General features: G+C 49.9%; 1 protein-coding gene across 1 annotated transcript in view; it reads left to right on the forward strand.

Moving 5' to 3' along the window:
* The first annotated feature begins 10,449 nt into the window (after nucleotides 1–10,449).
* Nucleotides 10,450–19,101, forward strand: part of LOC137411471 (thimet oligopeptidase) — a 74,713-nt gene continuing 66,061 nt past the window's right edge. Inside the window, exons 1-3 of the mRNA XM_068096814.2 lie at nucleotides 10,450–10,892; nucleotides 12,520–12,668; nucleotides 16,592–16,699. Coding sequence (XP_067952915.1) covers nucleotides 10,679–10,892; nucleotides 12,520–12,668; nucleotides 16,592–16,699 — 471 coding nt within the window. The 5' untranslated portion in view covers nucleotides 10,450–10,678. The remainder of the gene's footprint in view (nucleotides 10,893–12,519; nucleotides 12,669–16,591; nucleotides 16,700–19,101) is intronic.

Raw genomic sequence — 19,101 nt, forward strand, 5'->3', positions numbered from 1 at the left:
TTGGTGATGTCCAGGGGGGCATATGTCCCCCTTTTCACTGCCATGCGGACGCCCATGTCCGCAGCATAACAACTTGAATGGGATTGGTCTTTACATTAACGGTGCGTTAACACAAGCGTTGAGTGAAATGCAGAAACCAGGGAGAGGTTTTTTCAGGTTATAATGTGGCGGACACGAAAGCTCACTGGCGTGATGACATCATTCCGCGTGCCAAGTGGGCGGCGGCCACGCCCAAGGGGTAGGCGGGGCCACGGGATATACACCGGGCGCGCAGCCCGGAACGCTCCAGTGTTACAGTGGAGCTCTTGAATAAAGACTCTTACAACTTACCGCGTTGTCCGCTTCCTCCTTGCTTACAAGCAGCGCGCGTAACACCGCGCTTCATTGGTGACCTCCGACGTTCTGGTCAGTCGTCACTGACCACCCGAACCCGCCACAGCCATGGCAACCAACGCGGTAGCGATAAAGCTCCCCGAGTTCTGGGAAGCTCAGGCGGAGATCTGGTTCCTGCAGGCCGAAGCCCAGTTCAGGCTTCGAGGCATCACGGTGGACGAGACACGCTACTGCCACGTGGTCGCCTCCCTCGGGGCCGGCACGGCCGCCCGCATCGTGTCGGTCCTGAGGAACCCACCGGTCGACGACAGGTACGAGGCGATCAAGCGTCTCCTCCTCGCCACGCTCGGCCTCACGGTGGACGCACGGGCCGATCGCCTCTTGGACCTCCCCGAGCTCGGTGACACGTGACCGTAGGTCCGAATGGACCATATGCTGTCGCTCATGGGCGACGAAACCCCGAACACTCTATTCCGGGCGTTATTTTGACGCCAGCTGCCGGCACGAGTACGCCTCGCGTTGGCCGGTTCTGCGACAACGGAACCCCGAGCACTCGCGGCTGAGGCCGACAAGTTCTACGCGGCTTTGGACACGCAGGCGAGTTTCGGTGCGGCCGTAGCGGCTCCCGAGCCCGAAACTGCTGCGGGTGCCCACCCCTACTACGCGACGCACCGCATAGCTGCTGAACCTCCTGCGGGTGCCCACCCCTACTCCGAGGGGCGCCTCGTGGCGGCCGCCACGCCTCGCCCACCACCACCGCGGAAACCGTGGCCTCCGGCTTCGCCGCAAACCTGGTGCCATTTCCACGCTAGGTTCGGCCACGAGGCTCGGCAATGTCGCTCGCCGTGCTCATTCGGCAGGTCGGGAAACGCCCGGGCCGGCCCTCGGTAGTGGCACTGAGCGCCGGCCGATTAAACAGCCTCCTGTACATAACGGACACCTTATCCGGGCGCCGTTACCTGTGCGACACGGGAGCGCAGGTGAGTGTCGTTCCCGCCAGTACGTCCGACAAGCAGTCCGCGGGCCGGGCCCCGTGCTGCTTGCTGCCAACGGTAAATCCATTCGCACATACGGAAAACGCTGCCTTTCTCTGCGGTTCGGAGGGCAGGTTTTCCGATGGTCGTTCGTGACTGCCGACGTGCCTATGGCACTGCTCGGCGCAGACTTCCTCTGTGCCAATGGCCTGTTGGTCGACGTAAAGCACAGAAGGCTTGTCCAGGCTGAGACGTTCAGCTCGCTCTCGTGCGCGCTGCCCGCCTCGTTGAGCAGCTCACGGAGCGGCTCATCGAGCGGCTCGCCGAGCGGCTTGCTGAGCGGTTCGGTTCCGGCCAGGTTCATCTGAACGCTTCCGGCAGCGGACGAATTCACCCGCCTCCTCGCCCGTTTCCCGGCCCTCACGCGGCCCACCTTCTCGGCGGGGACCATCAAGCATGGGGTGGAACATCACATCCCCACCGCCGGGCCACCGCTCTATGCCCGGGCACGCCGCCTCGAGCCGACGAAGCTCGCGGTAGCTAAAGCCGAGTTTGCTACGCTGGAACGGCTCGGCATCGTGCGGCACTCCGAGAGTGCTTGGGCGTCGCCGCTCCACATCGTGCCCAAGCCCGGCAGGGGATGGCGACCGTGTGGGGACTACCGCCGTCTCAACGACGCCACCACCCCCGACCGCTACCCAGTCCCCCATATTCAGGCCTTTTCCGCCCGCTTGGCGGGCATGTCCTTCTTTTCGAAGGTGGACCTCATACGCGGTTACCACCAGGTCCCCGTCAGGCCAGAGGACATCCCGAAGACGGCTGTCATCACGCCGTTCGGTCTTTTCGAATTTCTTTGGATGCCCTTCGGTTTGAAGAATGCGGCTCAGGCGTTCCAGCGCCTCATGGACAGCATCTTGCGCGACTTGGATTTCGTTTACGTCTATCTGGATGATATCCTCGTCGCAAGCGCGTCCCGCGAAGAGCACCTACACCATCTCCGCACGCTCTTCGAACGTCTGGGCCAGCATGGCCTGATCGTGAACCCTGCCAAGTGCCGGTTCGGTGTCACCGAAATCGACTTTTTGGGGCACCGCGTCACCAGGCACGGGGCCGTCCCCCTACCAGCCAAGGTGGAGGCGGTGAAGGGGTTTCCGTGCCCCCGCACGATCAGGGGGCTCCAGGAGTTCCTGGGCATGGTAAACTTTTACCATCGGTTCCTGCCCCGCATCGCCAGCTCCTGCGCCCCCTGCACGAGGCCCTCCGAGGGAAGCCGGGCAAAGGTGACGTTACCTGGACCGAGCAGATGGACGCGGCGTTCGTGGGCGCGAAGCTCGCCTTGGCTAACGCCACCATGCTCGCGCACCCGGCGGCCGATGCACCGATCGCCCTCACCACCGACGCCTCGGACTACGCGGTGGGCGCGGTGCACGAGCAATGGGTGCGTGGAGCTTGGCAACCGCTGCCGTTCTTCAGCCGGCAGCTTCGCCCGCCCGAACGCCGGTACAGCACCTTCGATCGCGAGTTGCTCGGACTCCACCTGGCGGTCAGGCACTTCCGCCATCTGCTCGAGGGCCGTGCGTTCACGGCCTTCGTCGACCACAAGCCACTGGTGTTCGCGATGGGCAAGGTCGCCGAGCCGTGGTCGGCCCGGCAGCAGCGTCACCTCTCGGCCGTGTCCGAATACACGACGGACATCCGGCACGTCGCGGGGAAGGACAACCCAGTGGCGGATTGCCTTTCCCGGTCCGTTGCCCACGCGGTCCACCTCAGCATCGACTATGCCCGGATGGCGGTGGACCAGGCCGCCGACCCCGACGTCCAGGCCTTGCGGACCGCCGTTACGGGCCTCCGCGTCACCGAGGTGCCGTTCGACGGCGCGGGCACGGCCCTCTGGTGCGATGTCTCCCTCGGGCGGCCTCACCCCATCGTGCCCGCGGGCTGGCAGCGCCAGATTTTCGACGCCATCCACGGCCTGTCCCACCCGGGCACGAGGGCCTCCCAGAGGTTGATCGCCGACAAGTTTGTCTGGCATGGCCTCCGGAAGGCCATCCGCGGCTGGGCCAGGACGTGCCTCGTGTGCCAGCGCGCGAAGGTGCACCGACACACCCAGGCCCCATTGGCCCCATTTGCGGTGCCGGAACGTCGGTTTGACCACGTTCACGTGGACCTGGTGGGACCTCTGCCCCCTCGTGGGGTTTCACCCACGTCCTGACCATGATGGACCGCACCACCCGGTGGCCGGAGGCCGTGCCTTTGGCGTCAACGACGGCGGCGGACGTCACGCAGGCGTTCATCGCCACCTGGGTCGCCCGGTTCGGCGCCCCCATGGACATCTCATCTGACCGCGGCCCCCAGTTCACCTCGGAGCTCTGGGGGGCGGTCGTGCGGGGGCTCGGGGTCCAGCTGCACCGCACCACGGCCTACCACCCCCAGGCTAACGGCCTGTGCGAGCGGTTCCACCGCTCGTTGAAGGCCGCGCTCTGGGCGACCCTCCACGACGGCGGCTGGGTCGACAGGCTTCCCTGGGTGCTGCTGGGCCTCTGGACGGCGCCCAAGGACGACCTGCGCGCATCCGCGGCGTAGTTGGTCTGCGGGCAACCGCTGCGGGTGCCGGGCGAGTTCCTCCCCAACTCCACGGCACCATGGTCCGCGGCGCAGGAGCGCTCCGCGCTGCAGGAGACCGCCCAGAGGTTCGCCCCGGTGCCCACGGCGCACCACGGGCATCCACCTACGCACGTCGCCCCGGAGCTTCGCACCACGGAGTACGTCTTCGTCCGGCACGACGCCCACCGGACACCACTGCGGCCCCCGTACGACGGGCCTTTCCGCGTGCTGGAGACCGGGGTGAAACATTTCACCTTGGACATCGGCGGCACTCCTGACCGTGTCTCCATAGTCGCCTCAAGCCGGCCCACCTCGACGTGGACCACCCACCGCCGGTGGCTCGGCCCCCGCGTCGGGCCGCCCCCCGGCGGGCGGACCCCCGGCACCGCCCGGCCCCGCCGGCACGCCGCCCCCCGAGCCTGCACCCATCCCGGGTGCAGCCGGAGGCATCCCAGCTGGCATCCCTGCACCCCGGACGCCGCCAGTTGCCAGAGGGCGCTTTGGCCGGGTCATCCGTTTGCCCCGCAAACTGGCCCTCCAGGTGCGCGGGAATTCTGGGGGGGCGCGTGTGGCGGACACGAAAGCTCACTGGCGTGATGACATCATTCCGCGCGCCAAGTGGGCGGCGGCCACGCCCGAGGGGTAGGCGTGGTCGCGGGATATACACCGGGCGCACAGCCCGGAACGCTCCAGTGTTACATAGTAAGGGAAACATATGAAAATCTGTTAACTAAATTGTTACCAAAAAATTTCTTCACCAATATGTTTGTAAAGGTGTGTAATAACATGTGTTAAAATGTTGAAGGTCAACTCCCGTGGGAAACCCAGTAACTTATGAGGGGTCAAATAAGGGTTTTTCATGATTCTGAGTTGATTGTTAACATTTATGTTTCACCACAGACACTCCTTTGTGGAAAAATAATTTCTAAATATATCTCATTTTCTACTTTGCAGGACATGGAGTCTAGCAATATGGATGAAGACGTTACTCCACCTGTGCTCAATTGCTTCATCTGTGCACGCTCGGATACACCAGCTGAAAGGCTCATACAGGCAACTCCAAAGGGATACTCAACTTTATTGAAACAAGCAGAAACTGTCGAAAATGTTACTGTTGTGGAACGTATGAAGGAGGCTCAAAAGGAAGGAAAACTGAGGTACCACCAGAAGTGTAAAAATGATCTGTACAACAACTTTGTTGCAACCACCAAGAAGTCAGCTCAAGCATCAAAGGCAGAGAAAGAGTCATCAAAGTTGAAGAGAAGACGCACTACTTGTGAGTTCAGTTCATCAACTGGCTGCAGTTCTAGAAGATCACAGTCAGTTGACCTCCTGTATAAGGATGTATGCATTCTTTGCAACCAACCAGCCCAGCTCTACAAAAATAATCCAGCACAAGCTAGAAAGAAATACAGAGTGCCAGATAATTTGACTGCAGATACACTGAAGGCAAGCTTGCTGAAGACAGCACGGAGTCACGGGGATGACTGGGGCACTGAAGTCACTGGACGCCTGGAAGGGATCAACGACTTGGTAGCAGAAGAAACACTGTACCGTTTGCGATGCAAACTTATGTTTGCGAGAGGTGACAGTTTGTCCAAGACTGATGAGGAAGGAAAAAGGAAGAGAGGACAGAGGAGTATTGATGAGGAGCGAGAGGCAGTTTTTATTGAATTCTGCGAATGGTTAGACTCAGAATTAGAGCATGGGGTAATGAACATGGACCAAGTCCATGAAAAGCTGCAGGAGTTTGATCAGTCACCAGAGAAGAGCCTTTCTTATTCAAAGCATTGGCTAAAGATAAAACTTCTAGAGAAATACGAAGACACCTTGTATTTCACAACACAGGAAAGAAGGGCAGATGTACTCTGTCTCAAAGATGGCACCGACAATATTCTGCGAGGGCATCATGCTAATCTTGACCATGGAGATGAGAAGACTCAGATCATAAAGACGGCACTCAAGTTCATATCCAATGATATTGCCTTGATTGATTTAAGTCCAAAGTCATACCCCACCACACACAGTATGACTGACATCGATAGTCAGCTGACACTTGTTCCTGCAAGCCTTCAGATGTTCTTGAGACCGATTGTCAAGACAGACGAAAGAGTTGCCGTTTGGGGGCAGAATTTTATTAAGGCCTGTCGACCTCGGTCTGGAGTATTGCCACACCAAATGGGGCTTGCCATACAACTTGATCATAGATTTGGGTCAAAATGGATGCTCAACAAGTTCCACCGGCTGGGATACACTGAGTCTTACACGGAGACACAAAACTACAAATACTGCTTCCTTAATAGTAGGAGTGGAGATGATGTTCCAGATACTTCTGGCACTCTTGACACCATTGTGGAGGAAACCGATGAACAGATCAATGATGAGGTTGCGGTTGATGCTGCGCTTGAGGATCAATCAGTGATGACAGCCAAAGTGCCAGCCAGTGAAAGTGAATTGTCAAGTAATGATCAGGTGGTCTTTATGGAGGTTGGGGAAACAAACAATGCAGTCACTCAGTTTGTTGGAGACAATATAGATTTAAACATTGTCTCTATTCACGGAAACACTCCCTTTCACTCAATGGGTTGGATCGAAGTCACCTCTCCGGCACCACCGGTCTCTCGGTCCAACACTGGACCCCACGGCTCCTGAGGAGCTATTGCAGTTCACGAGCTGTAATTGTCATGGAGATTGCAGCAACCGGCGATGCAGCTGCAAGAAGAATGGGGTCACGTGCATCTCGGCCTGTGGAGTCTGTAATGGCATTACATGCAGAAACTGCAGTCATGATGTTGTTGAGTCTGAAGAAGACATAGACAATGACTGTTGAAACTTGACATTGTGAATGAGAAATAACTCTTGAGTATTATATATGTATGTGAAATAAAAGCTACTTTGTGTGTAAATGTAAAAGTGAAAATATAAATGTTAACAATCAACTCAGAATCATGAAAAACCCTTATTTGACCCCTCATAAGTTACTTAAGGGCCGATTTAAAAAAATAAAAATTCTCGAAAATAATTTTTCGGTACCCGAATTCAACAGCTTTTTTTCTGGGTTTCCCACGGGAGTTGAACTTCAACATTTTAACACATGTTATTACACACCTTTACAAACATATTGGTGAAGACAATTTTTTGGTAACAATTTAGTTAACAGATTTGTGAAATATCTCATAAAATGCCCTTACTAACAGTGGAGCTCTTGAATAAAGACTCTTACAACTTACTGCGTTGTCCGCTTCCTCCTTGCTTACAAGCAGCGCGCATAACACCGCGCTTCAATAACAACATTTATATATGGATTGATTGTGCAGGTTACAACTCAGACATCATTAAGGGGTTGTTTTCTTTCTTTGTTGTTTTTGTCTTGCCAATTCACCTTACTAAAACAATGAATCTAAATAATGTGGACCTCTGTTTTTGTTAATTTATTAATTTTTTTATATAATTTTTTGGATGTTTTTGGACGATTTAAAAAATAAATTTGAACGATTTTCTTGAACGAATGAACGATTTTTTGGGGGGGCGGGATGCATATGCATCCCATACCTGACTCACCCCCTGGGTACTTTCATTCCTTTGGAATTGAATGTCATGTGTATGAATATTCTGTTTGACAATCCTGATCAAGATTTTGCCATTTTGTGGAGTAGATTTTGTTGCAGCTCTAGCGTATTAGTTGGCAGATGTCGGACTTTCCGCAGCTCACCATGATCCATGTTTCCAGACTGACTTGTGTGATGGCATTCGTGTCTGGACTTGGTGGTGCCCAGGTAAGAAGCTGCAGCACCTTCTGTATCTTCCAGGCAGAGGTGCTTGTAGATGTGGCGCCATCTTCATGCAGTAAATGCGTTCCAGAATACAAAATGTATTTGCTGTTTGTTTAAGAAACCTTACTATTAAACTAGCAAGGCATGCATGGGGTTTGAAGCTTCACTCCGACTGTAAGTATCGTGTGAGCGGCTCCAAAACCAAGCTCACGTGGGGCCAAACAAACCCTGAATGGCGGAGTGGTGATTGCCTCGATTTTATTGAACTCGGAGCTAGATTTATCTGTACTTTATAACTCCTTTCTTCCTATTATCCAAATTCTGGGAAAGGAGGCATTTTCACACAAAGGATTTAAGCACAATCATCCTACTATCAATTTGCAATTGCTCACTGGCTTTGACATCAATACAAATTTTTATTACGGATCCTTACAGGCATCAAAAAGCTCCATATATCGAACAAACAGTTTCAAATGGAGCCCCTCGCCACCATTAGAGCATATGCACGGAATGTGGAAATAAATGTGAATTGTTGCTCCCAGCTTGCCGGCTCGATGACAAAAGATGCCATTTGCATTTTCGCCGCCTTCACATCCCTACCCCGTTTAGAATCCTGTGTGAGCACGGGCAACTAGCCAGTAATCCTTACTATAATTCACGGACCAGTGTGTGTGTGTGTGTGTGTGTGTGTGTGTGTGTGTGTGTGTGTGTGTGTGTGTGTGTCACGCTACTGCGCCTACAGTTCTGGGCCGATTAAGCCCCAGTCACACCGGGCCTGCGACCAGGTTACGACCTAGCTGCGACCGAAAATTTTGTGGATCGCGGGCAAATCATAGAAAGAGCGCGCGACTGGTCGCAGAGGTCGTGGGTGATCGCCAGAGCAAAATCAGTCGCAGCAAGGTCGATGGTCATGTTCAAAACTTCTGACCTGCGATTCCAAATCGTAAGAGGTCGCAGACAGGTCTTACATGGTCGTACCACCAGTCGCGCAAGGACGCACCACCAGTCGTGCATGATCGCGGGTCAAGTAGTCGCACGATTGGTCGTGCTACTGGTCCTGCCACCTGACGATTGGTGGTGCCACCTGTCGTTCAACCTCACGATCGGTAGTGTGAGCGTTTGCAGGTCGCCACTATTTGATTGTCCGAGCGGTCGCAAGTCGCCACGATTGACCGTACGATTGGTTGCTGATCGCCACCACTATTCGCACGATTGATCTTGCGATCGATCTTCTCCAATCGTTGGTGATCGCACAACCACGCGTACCACCAATCATACGATGACCCCTAAGACCAATCGCTGTTTGCGATCGCAAATGGAGAGCGCAGCAAACATTGACGATTGGTCGTACCTCGGCCAGATTGCCATCAATCGCACGATCCAGAAATCGTACGATCCAGTGTGACTGAGGCCTTATATCCAGACTTGCTACATATCATCAGGACACCCCCAATTGATATATAGGGGTGTTTTTATCTTTGCTCGTGGACTTGGTGGGTTGGGCTGGACACAATTTCTCTATGCAAATGTATATCGTGTAGTGCCACATCTCGGTGGGAGCGGGTATTGGAAGGTCACACCCTTTAGAGTACACAGTATTCCTTCCTGTCCCCACGTTTTCCAGGGCAGTGAGGTGTTTTTAATTATAAGCAGTAGGCATGTTTGGCTTATCTGGAATTTTGATTCCAGATAAGGTATTGTCATCGTGCACCATCTGTCCGTCGCCTATTTCAACCTTTTGGGCCAAACCGCTGGGCCAATCTGGCTGAAATTGGGCACCAAAGTGCCGCTTCTGACTGGTAACGGGGATTGCAACGCTCGTTCCGGTCACGTGACCGGAAGTGTGTTAAAATGATGGACGTTGTGAACCACTGAATTGTTATTACCAATAATTCTGTGCAACAATAACTCGTATATTATTGACTCCTATAATTCTGTGCTTTTGTTGAGTTTATTGTACTCATGACTTATGGTACTTCCTCTTCCGGTACACCTTAATTACAGCTCCTCTTGCAACCAACTGTACCTGGCTCGTGGTTATTACTTCACCTCGCTCGGTCCCGATCTATCACAGACTGAGTAAATTCCTTCAAAAATCTTCTCCAGACTCACCAGTCAGAATGCTACCAAATTTGTGTTACACCATTAGGCCAGGGTAGGGATGTTAAGTTGCGGAGGTCAGGCCGATCACTTGACCGGAAATGTGTCAAAATGGCCGACTTCATCAATTTTTGGGAAAATCACAAATTCCTTCATAAACAATCTTCTCCAGACCCACCATTCAGAATGCTATCAAATTTGGGTTACAGCATTAGTCCAGGGCCCAGATAAGCTACAGCTCCGGTGGTACTTTTTTTGTTTTTGCTTCATGCATGTAACCCAAGGTATTTGTTTTATTTTCTGGAGCGATTGAGACAGCTGTCAGTTGCCTATACACCGCCCACATAAAGGTATGTGTCAGAAGAATGTGTTGCGTGCTTGGAACAAGATCGCCCGTTGGGCGGGTACTCTGCTAGTTTTAACTGGGCTGGCAGGATGACCTTGAGGTACGCACACTCGTTCTAAGCCGTCTAGCCTGGGTTTGAATCCCGACCCAGCTATAAACTGTCATCCTGGTGTTTCACAGGAACTTGGGAATAATTGTGCCTGCTAAAAATGAAGATGTAATACACAGACATCCTTTTAGCTTTTTGCCATCTTGGACAGTTATAACTTTTTGTTCACCCTTCAAGGTCCTCAAATCATCATGGGAACGCCCCTCGTATGACGCGCATTGAGTTGCGAAAGTGGGAGTGTCCGTGTCGGAGGAAGGAGGACAGCAGGAGGAGGATTTAAAGTCCGCGTATATCGTTGTCGTCTGTTGGTTGGGGTTGGGGTTGGGCTACTGGGCTGGTCAAAGGGCTTTTTAGATCGTAGGGAAGAGTTTGGTTCTGCGCGAAACAAAGGTTCCTTTCGTGAATACAGAGATTATCAAGGTATCGGTCGAGAACAGTCATGGCACCTTCCACTACGGACCGCAAGCAGGCCGAGTTCTGCCCGACGAACCTCCTGACTTGGGACATAAGTGCGGCCGAGATCGGCGCCCGGGTCGAGGCCCTTTCGGCCCAATTTCGGGTCGCGCACGATGCCGTGGCCGCAGTTCCCCTGGAAAGAGTTTCCTACGAGAACACGTTGCTTCCCTTGGCGCACGTGGAAGCGATGTTCGTACGTATGTTATCGCATCACGACAAAGGGGACGTTACAAAGCCGGGTCGGGATTGCATCCGGGTCAGAAATGTGCGTCGAGAGTTTCTTAAACGAAGTACTTGGTGAAGAGCTGATTCTACTGAAATAATCTCGACTCGGCTGTATACTATAGGTTATGCTGCTGCTTCCTCTGCTGCCTTGTGCTGCAGCTGCTGCTTCCTCTGTTGCCTTGTACTGCTGCTTCCACCACTGCTTTATGCTACTTCTTCCATTGCTGATTTATACTGCTGCTTCATGCCGCTGCTTCCTCTGCTGCCTTATGCTGCTGCTTTATGCTCCTGCTTCCTCTGCTGCCTTGTGCTGCTGCTGCCTTGTGCTGATACTTCCTCTGTTGACTTATGCTGCTGCTTCCTCTGCTGCCTTGTGCTGCTGCTTCCTCTGCTGCCTTATGCTGCGGTCTCCTCTGCTGCTTTATGCTGCTGCTTCCTCTGCTGCCTTATGCAGCTGCTTCCACCACTGCTTTATGCTACTGCTTCCACCGCTGCTTTATGCTACTGATTCCACCCCTGCCTTATGCTGCTGCTTCCTCTGCTGCCTAATGCTGCTGTTTCCTTCACTGCTTTATGCTGCTGCCTCCTCTGCTGCTTTTGATGCTGCCTCCTGTGCTGCTTTTACTGCTGCTTCCACTGCTGTTTTATGCTATTTTTTCCACCACTGCCTTATGCGACTGTTTCCACCGCTGCTTCATTCCCCTGCTTTATGCTGCTGCTTTATGCCCTAGCTTTATACTATGGCTGCCACTGCTGACTTGTACTGCTGTTTCCACCGCTGCTTTATGCTGCTGCTTCCACTGCTGCCTTATGCTGCTGTTGCCTCTGCTGCCTTATGCTGCTGTTTCCTCTGCTGCCTTGTGTTGCTGCTTCCGCTGCTGCTTTCTGCTGCTGCTTCCTCTGCTGCCTTGTGCTGCTGCTTCCCGCTGCTGCTTCCTCTGCTGCCTTATGCTGCTGCTTCCACCACTGCTTTATGCTGCTGCTTCCACCGCTGCTATATGCTACTGCTTCCACTGCTGCCTAATGTTGCTGTTTACTTTGCTGCTTTATGCTACTGCTTCCACCCCTGCCTTATGCTGCTGTTTCCTTCACTGCTTTATGCTGCTGCCGCCTCCTCTGCTGCTTTTGATGCTGCCTCTTGTGCTGCTTTTGCTGCTGCTTCCACTGCTGTTTTATGCTATTGTTTCCACCACTGCCTTATGCTACTGCTTCCACCGCTGCTTCATGTCCCTGCTTTATGCTGCTGCTTTATTCCCTAGCTTTATACTATGGCTGCCACTGCTGACTTGTACTGCTGTTTCCACCGCTGCTTTATGCTGCTGCTTCCACTGCTGCTTTATGCAGCTCCCCTTCACTGCTGCTTCCACTGCTGCTGTCCAGAAATTGCAACAAAAGCTAAACAAAAGTTTTATTTTAAAAAAAATTGACAATCCCTATTTCCCCTCTGCCCCCCCCCCCCCCCCCCTTGTTCAAAATAGCAAACTCTTAACAAAAGTTGGTTCATGACCTTTCACCTTGGCTTGGCTGGTGTGATTCTAAATTCCACTCTTGCTATTCACGACTTTCTTCCTGCCCTTCACCCTCCATCCCAAACACCAGTCCAGAAGAATCAGCTGGACTTCCCACAGCATGTGTTTACAAGCCGAGACATCCGCACAGCCAGCACCGAGGCCGACAAGTTGCTGTCAGAGTTGAAGATTGAGATGAGCATGAAACATGATGTTTATCAAAGAATAATCGCTCTGCAGGTAAAGTTTGTTTCTTCCCTTTGCACGTGTCAATGTGACTTAAAATTAATGAGGCTTTGGTCTTCTATGTAATTTGACTTGATCCAGTAATTTAAGAACAGGGTATTATGATAGCGAACCCTGGTGTTGGGCTAGCGGCTAGGGTGCCAGCTTAGGATCCTAGGATCCTGGGTTCGAATCCCGGTCGATCGCTGAATTAACGCCAGGGGGGTTGACTCAGCCTGTCATCCTTCCGAGGTCGGCAAATTGAGTACCAGTACACTGGTAATTCCCTGTTTATCGTAAAAAGGCGACAAACAGGGTTGGCGGCAGGAAGGGCATCCGGCCGTAAAACATTGCTTCAAAAAGGGGACCAAAAAACAACAACAACCACGGTCCCCGAAAAGGCCAACCCCCGCCTTGCGGGGAAAAATGGCCTCTAAACTGTGGTATTATGATAGCACATTTAGAGAAGGTTTAAAAAACCCCATGATATCTTTTTATAACCAAGATTTTTGAGATTTAGCAATCGCTGCGAGTCTGCGGAATATATTTTTGAGAAAAATCTTCAGATTATCTGCCTTTCTGTCCGTCCGTCTGTCCGTGTGTCCGTCTGTGATAGGTTTTCGTTACCGCAATAACTTAAGAATGGCTAAAGGGATCCAAGTCAAACTTGCTGCAGGCATGTATAATTATGTAAAGATGAACTGATTCGATTTTGGGGTCACGAGGTCAAAGATCAGAGGTCATGTTTGGTTAAAAAAAAAATCCTGTTACTGCGATAACCTGTGAACTCGTGATGTGCTTTTGACCAAAGTTGGTACAAGTATGTATTATGATGCAAAGATTAACTGATTTGATTTTGGGGTCAAGAGGTCAAAGGTCAGTGTCGGAAATAGGTTTTCGTTACCACGATAACTTAAGAACGGCTGAAGGGGACTAAGTCAAACATGGTACAAGTATGTATATTGACACAAAGATGAACTGATTAGATTATGGGATCAAGAGGTCAAATGTCAGAGGTCCCTTTAGGTAAAAATTCTGTTACTGCACTAACTTGTGGACCAGTGATGGGATTTTGGATTAAACATTTTTGATTTATACAAGGTCTCGTTGGGTAAAAATTGTGTTACTGCACTAACTTGTGAAGCAGTGATGGGATTTTGACCAAACTTGGTACAAGTATAAATTATCATGCAAGGATGAATTGATGAGATTTTGGCATCAAGAGGTCAAAGGTTAGAGTCTATAAAAGGTTTTTTGTTACCCCGATAACGAATGCCTGAAGGTAACCAAGTCAAAGTTGTTACAAGTATGTATAATGATGTAAAGATAAATGGATTAGATTGTGGAGTCAAGAGGTCAAAGGCCAGAAGTCCTTTTAGGTAAAAACATGTTACTGAGCCAACTTGTGAACCAGCGATGGAATCTTGATCAAACTTGGTATAAGTATATATTATGATGAAAACATGAAACTGATTAGATTTCAGCATCAAATGTCAGAGGTAATTTCAGGTAAAAATGTGATACTTGAGAACAGCTGAAGGGATTTAAATCAAATTTGGAAGAAGTATGTATAATGATGTAATAATGTGGGTGGACGCATATCGATCGACTTTGTGACGTTGAAGTGTGCTGTTCTAGTTTTAATATGATTTTTGAATCGTCTCTTGGCCATATTAAAAGGGAGAATGTTTTTTTCAGCCAGTGGGGTGGACTGATTTGCTTCGTGTTGGTTATCTTGCTAGAATCCACCAAATGTCCGTCGTCCGTCTGTCTGTCCGTCCGTTCGAAGGTACCGCAAAAACAGCTGAACCGATCGCAATGATATTTTGGGTGGGTAATCCTGTGATCTCCTGGAGTAAAATAGGGTATATTGTTTTTCCAATTTTAGCTTTGGCCTCCAGCATTTTCAAGTTTGGCCATCGATCTTGCCAAGGCCGTAACACCCATCGGCTCAAAATCCTTTTAACTGTTGACTTGTGTTACGTGCTCCTCCCCAAACCCCGGTCACGGTGTACCTCCGAGCCCCGAAAGGAGTCACGGCAGAAAGATGTGTTATAATGTGTGTCAATGACCAATGGTGAAACCACACCAACCTATTTTTACCAAAAACAAGTATTTTATTAAGGTCACACAAGTATAACAGCACAAGTACAATATGTTTCAATTGCACCACAAAAATACCATATAATTCCAATGATGGTACCATCAGTTTCTTATTTAATAACTCACTGTGCTCCAAGTAAGCGAAAAGAACATTCCCAAAGTCACTGTCCCGGCACCAAGCCAAAGTCGATCCACGCTCCGGTGATCGCAAGAAAAATGTCGAATCGAGACCAGAATCCAAGTCGGCTGACAGTCAACGCTGCCAAAGAGGTGCAAAGGTGCACCCAAAAGGTGACTGGGAAATCACACCTTCGGGTATGAACGTTCAGCGGCTCCCAAACGGAGAACCACAAATTCCCAATCGAAATCCACGTTACACTCGCAAACCAGGCTAACGGCTGGGTGCGGTGAAATGGCTGGAGCGAGGTGAAAAGGCTGGAGCGATGTGAAATGGCGGGAGCGAGGCGAAATGGTGGGCTGGCCCGTACTGGAGGCGTACCTGCTCTCCAACGATTCTCTTCGGAATCAACCGCAAAACCTGACACGCCGGTTTATCTGTCACAGCGATAACTACTCTGTCACAGGAATCCCTTTCCCAGGAAACCCAAAGTTCGCTCGTAACCCCCTGTTCACCAGCATCTCCTCGAGACCTCAAAGCAGCTCGGTTTTTCTTCCCGACCTCACTTGCTCCGCCTTTTTCTTTCTTCCTCTTCTTCTTCCGGTTTCTCCCGATCCGGTTTCCGGTTTCTTTTAAAACACTAATTTTTTACCTTTTGAAAACAGTTATCTCCATTTCACTTAAACGATAACAATAATAGTACATGGAACCAAAAATGCTTACAGTGGATGAAAACCACAATGACGGAAGTGACGAATCCGGAACACTTGGTAGTTTTTACAATGAAGGAAACACGTATGGGGAGTACATACGACATAGCGATTGTGAATGTGACAGCTCTGAGGCGTCTTTCACTTCGCATCGAATTATTCATTACATTTATTCATTCATTTAATGATCATTACGCTCATTCTTACGCTCATTAAACGTTCATTAAACATTAAAAGATTACGAAAATAAAAACGAAAAACGTTGCGAAATTACGTTCCTACCGTCACATCAAACTCTACCGTGAACACAAACATCGTCACAACATCATCACAATGAAAACATCGTCACAATGAAAACATCGTCACAAACGTTATGTTACGTAATTCAAACCGTGAACACATCGAATATTGGAGAGCCCATTGCCCAAATTTGAAACACGATGGAATAATATTTACCGATATGAACAGTGATGTGGCTTTTATTGAAATTCTACAAATATTGTTTAGATTATGATGATTTGCGTGTGATATGATAAAACGGATGTTTATAAAAATCGTTTAATATAAAAAAGCCTTTAATTTCTGATATTTTCCCTTTTCTTTTGGGCCTCCCAATTGAATTGAAATCGTCACCATAATAGACTGATTTGCTTAGTGCTGGTTTCTATTGACATGAACATAGAGTTCAATAGTACATTAATGTACTGAAAAAGGAAGTTCTACAGGGTCTTGGATATGGATAACTTGCAAAATAGTTTACAGTTTGAGAAATAGGTCATTGTGTGAGAAAGATTTTGCTACTTGGTCCTAAATCGATTGTTCAGTTCATAATAACACCAAATTTATCCTGATTGCGGTGCTTTTTGACCCATTGTTTCTTTGCACGAGGCTTGTATGTTAAATGTATATGTATGTGTATGTATGTTCCGACATTGTGCTTTACTTTGTGGCTGAGGAATTTATGATACCCATTGTTGCTACACCTTGTGACCTTGTTGTCCTTGCAGGAGAAGTGTCAACCAAATGAGTTGAAGCCCGAGGCACAGCGGCTGCTTGAGCGACTTTTAAAATTGGGTCGTAGGAATGGCCTTCATATGCCCACTGGCATTCAGGATGTGAGCCATATTTTCATCTTTCCTGTACTATATTCTGATGTATTTCTTTTTATTTTGTCTGTCTTTGTTGCTATCTCTCCACTTGCTATTGATCACTCTTCAGACTTCTCATGTCGCAGGTCTACAAGAGCTCTGTATAGTTGTTGTTGTTGTTGTTGTTGTTGTTGTTGTTGTTGTTGTTGTTGTGATTCCTGTTGGGGTTCGATTTTTGAAATGTGCACCCATTAGTTGGACAGCTGCCAGACCCCACCCACATTTGTCGCTTCACTTCACCCACCATGGCACCAAGTTACAATAATATGGCCACCATTTTGGTTTTTTTGGTGGGCCTAAGACTTCAGGTCTGAAGGCCTCTGCTGATTATACACTGCCCATGTTTGTTGCGGCAGATTTCCATTGGTTTTGTTTGGGTCGAGTATTATTCATGATGAGGGACCCCCCAAAAACCTAATCCATCTCGAATATAAATTATTACGAAGGTTTAAGCAAGCCTATCAGCACGCATGGTACGTGCCTCCCTAAAAAATAGTGTTACATAATTTTTGAACGGCCCCCTTATTGGGGTTAAACAATCAATAACCATGTGACAAATCAGCTCATTCTGATATTACCATGATAGAGGCTCTCATGGAGGAGAGGTGGCACGTTCATATTTTCATGGCTCATTAAATGTGTGTTTCCCAATTGTGCTGTCATCTTTTTTTTTTTTCTTTTTTTTTGGGTATACAGGATCGAGGCTCGTGAAAGAGCTAACATTTATCACACAAGAAATCAAACAGACACACAAAACATATAATAAGGGTAGCGGTAGACAAGATGGGGAGAGAAGGGGAAGCACACAAACACAACATTTGAGAGCAGGGACATCGGGAGATCTGTGGGAGGGCTTGGGGGGGAGGAGGCGTGGGAAGGGGGGGGGGGAGGGGTGGGAGAAGTATAAAACACAAGGACACTGCAAGGACTTCCAGGAAGGAAGTTGGTATTTAAAAAAGGTGAATCTGGGGTGAAATTAGCGGGGGTAGAAAAGATCAAGGTTTTGGATGGGGGAAGATAAGAGATGGTGGTGAACAGCTGTTTTAAAGACCTGGAGAGAGGAGTGGGATTGATGGGAGTGGGGGAGTTTGTTCCAGAGGTGGGAGAAAAGAGGAATGAAGGAGTGAAGGTGAGCAGAGAGTCTTGATTTTGGCAGTTTAACCATAAGAGGGTTGCAGGCAGATCCTGTGTGACCTGTAGGAATATTTGGGGGACAGAGCCCAGAGAGAGCTGGGGGAGCAAGGCCGGAGAGGAGTCGGTAGAAGACAGAAAGACCACCAACCTGCCTGTGGTGAGTAAGTGAAAGGCCCTCGGAGTTAGCTTCATCGCGGGAGATTCCAATGATTCTGAAAGCTTTGGTTTCAACAGCATGAAGCCGAGCTAGGTGAGAGGCAGGAGCACCAGCCCAGAGGGGAGAACAGTATTCCATTGAGCTGCGGATGAAAGCCTTGTATGTGGTGAGGAGCTCAGGTGTGCCAAGGAAGGACTTCACACGACGGAGGATGCCCAGTCGGCGACTGGCTTTGGAGGCCAGATTTGAAATGTGGTTTTCCCAGGAAAGATCATGGCAGATAGTGAGACCCAAAAGCTTGAGTGACAGAACTTCTTGGAGAGGATTATTCAAAAAGTGGATGGGAAGGTTGTCCAGTTGGTCTTTTTGGAGAGACATATTAAGAGTGTGAGATTTGTCAGGATTGAAAGACATGTTCCACTTGTTTGACCAGCCTGTGATTTTGTCCAGGTCTGCAGAGAGTGAGGAGGCTGCAGATTGCCGATCTGAGGGATGAGGAATGGAGCGACAGAGAGTGGAGTCATCAGCAAAGAGATAGACAGGATTTTCAAGAGAGTCAGAGAGATCATTGATGAAGACCAGAAAAAGCACAGGGCCCAGAACACTACTTTGGGGAACTCCAGCCTGAACAGGAAGGGGAGAGGAGAGAAACCCATTCAGGGCCACATGTTGACTATGACGAGAGAAAGTCCACAAGCCAAGCGTGGAGATTTCCATGGATACCATAGGAGGAGAGTTTGGTGAGCAGAGCGGGGTGCCAGACCGTATCGAAGGCATATGATATGTCAAGGGAGACGGCTCTAATTTCCTGTTTGGCATTGAGGACCTCCATCCATTGTTGAGACGGCAGAAGCAGCATGTCCAGAGTAGAGTGACCTGGTCTGAAACCAAATTGATGATCAGAGATCAAGCCATTTGAGAAGAGGAAAGATTTGATATCCGAAGCAATGATGGATTCCATGACTTTGCTGATAATTGGGAGAAGGCTGATTGGTCTGTCGTTGCAAGGATCTGTTTTTGCACCTTTTTGTGTGAAGCGGTGATGTTGGCTGATTTCCAAGCTGATGGCAGATGACCG

Source organism: Myxine glutinosa, chromosome 1, assembly GCF_964187855.1.
Source record: "Myxine glutinosa chromosome 1, kmMyxGlut1.1, whole genome shotgun sequence".
Lineage (NCBI taxonomy): Eukaryota > Metazoa > Chordata > Myxini > Myxiniformes > Myxinidae > Myxine > Myxine glutinosa.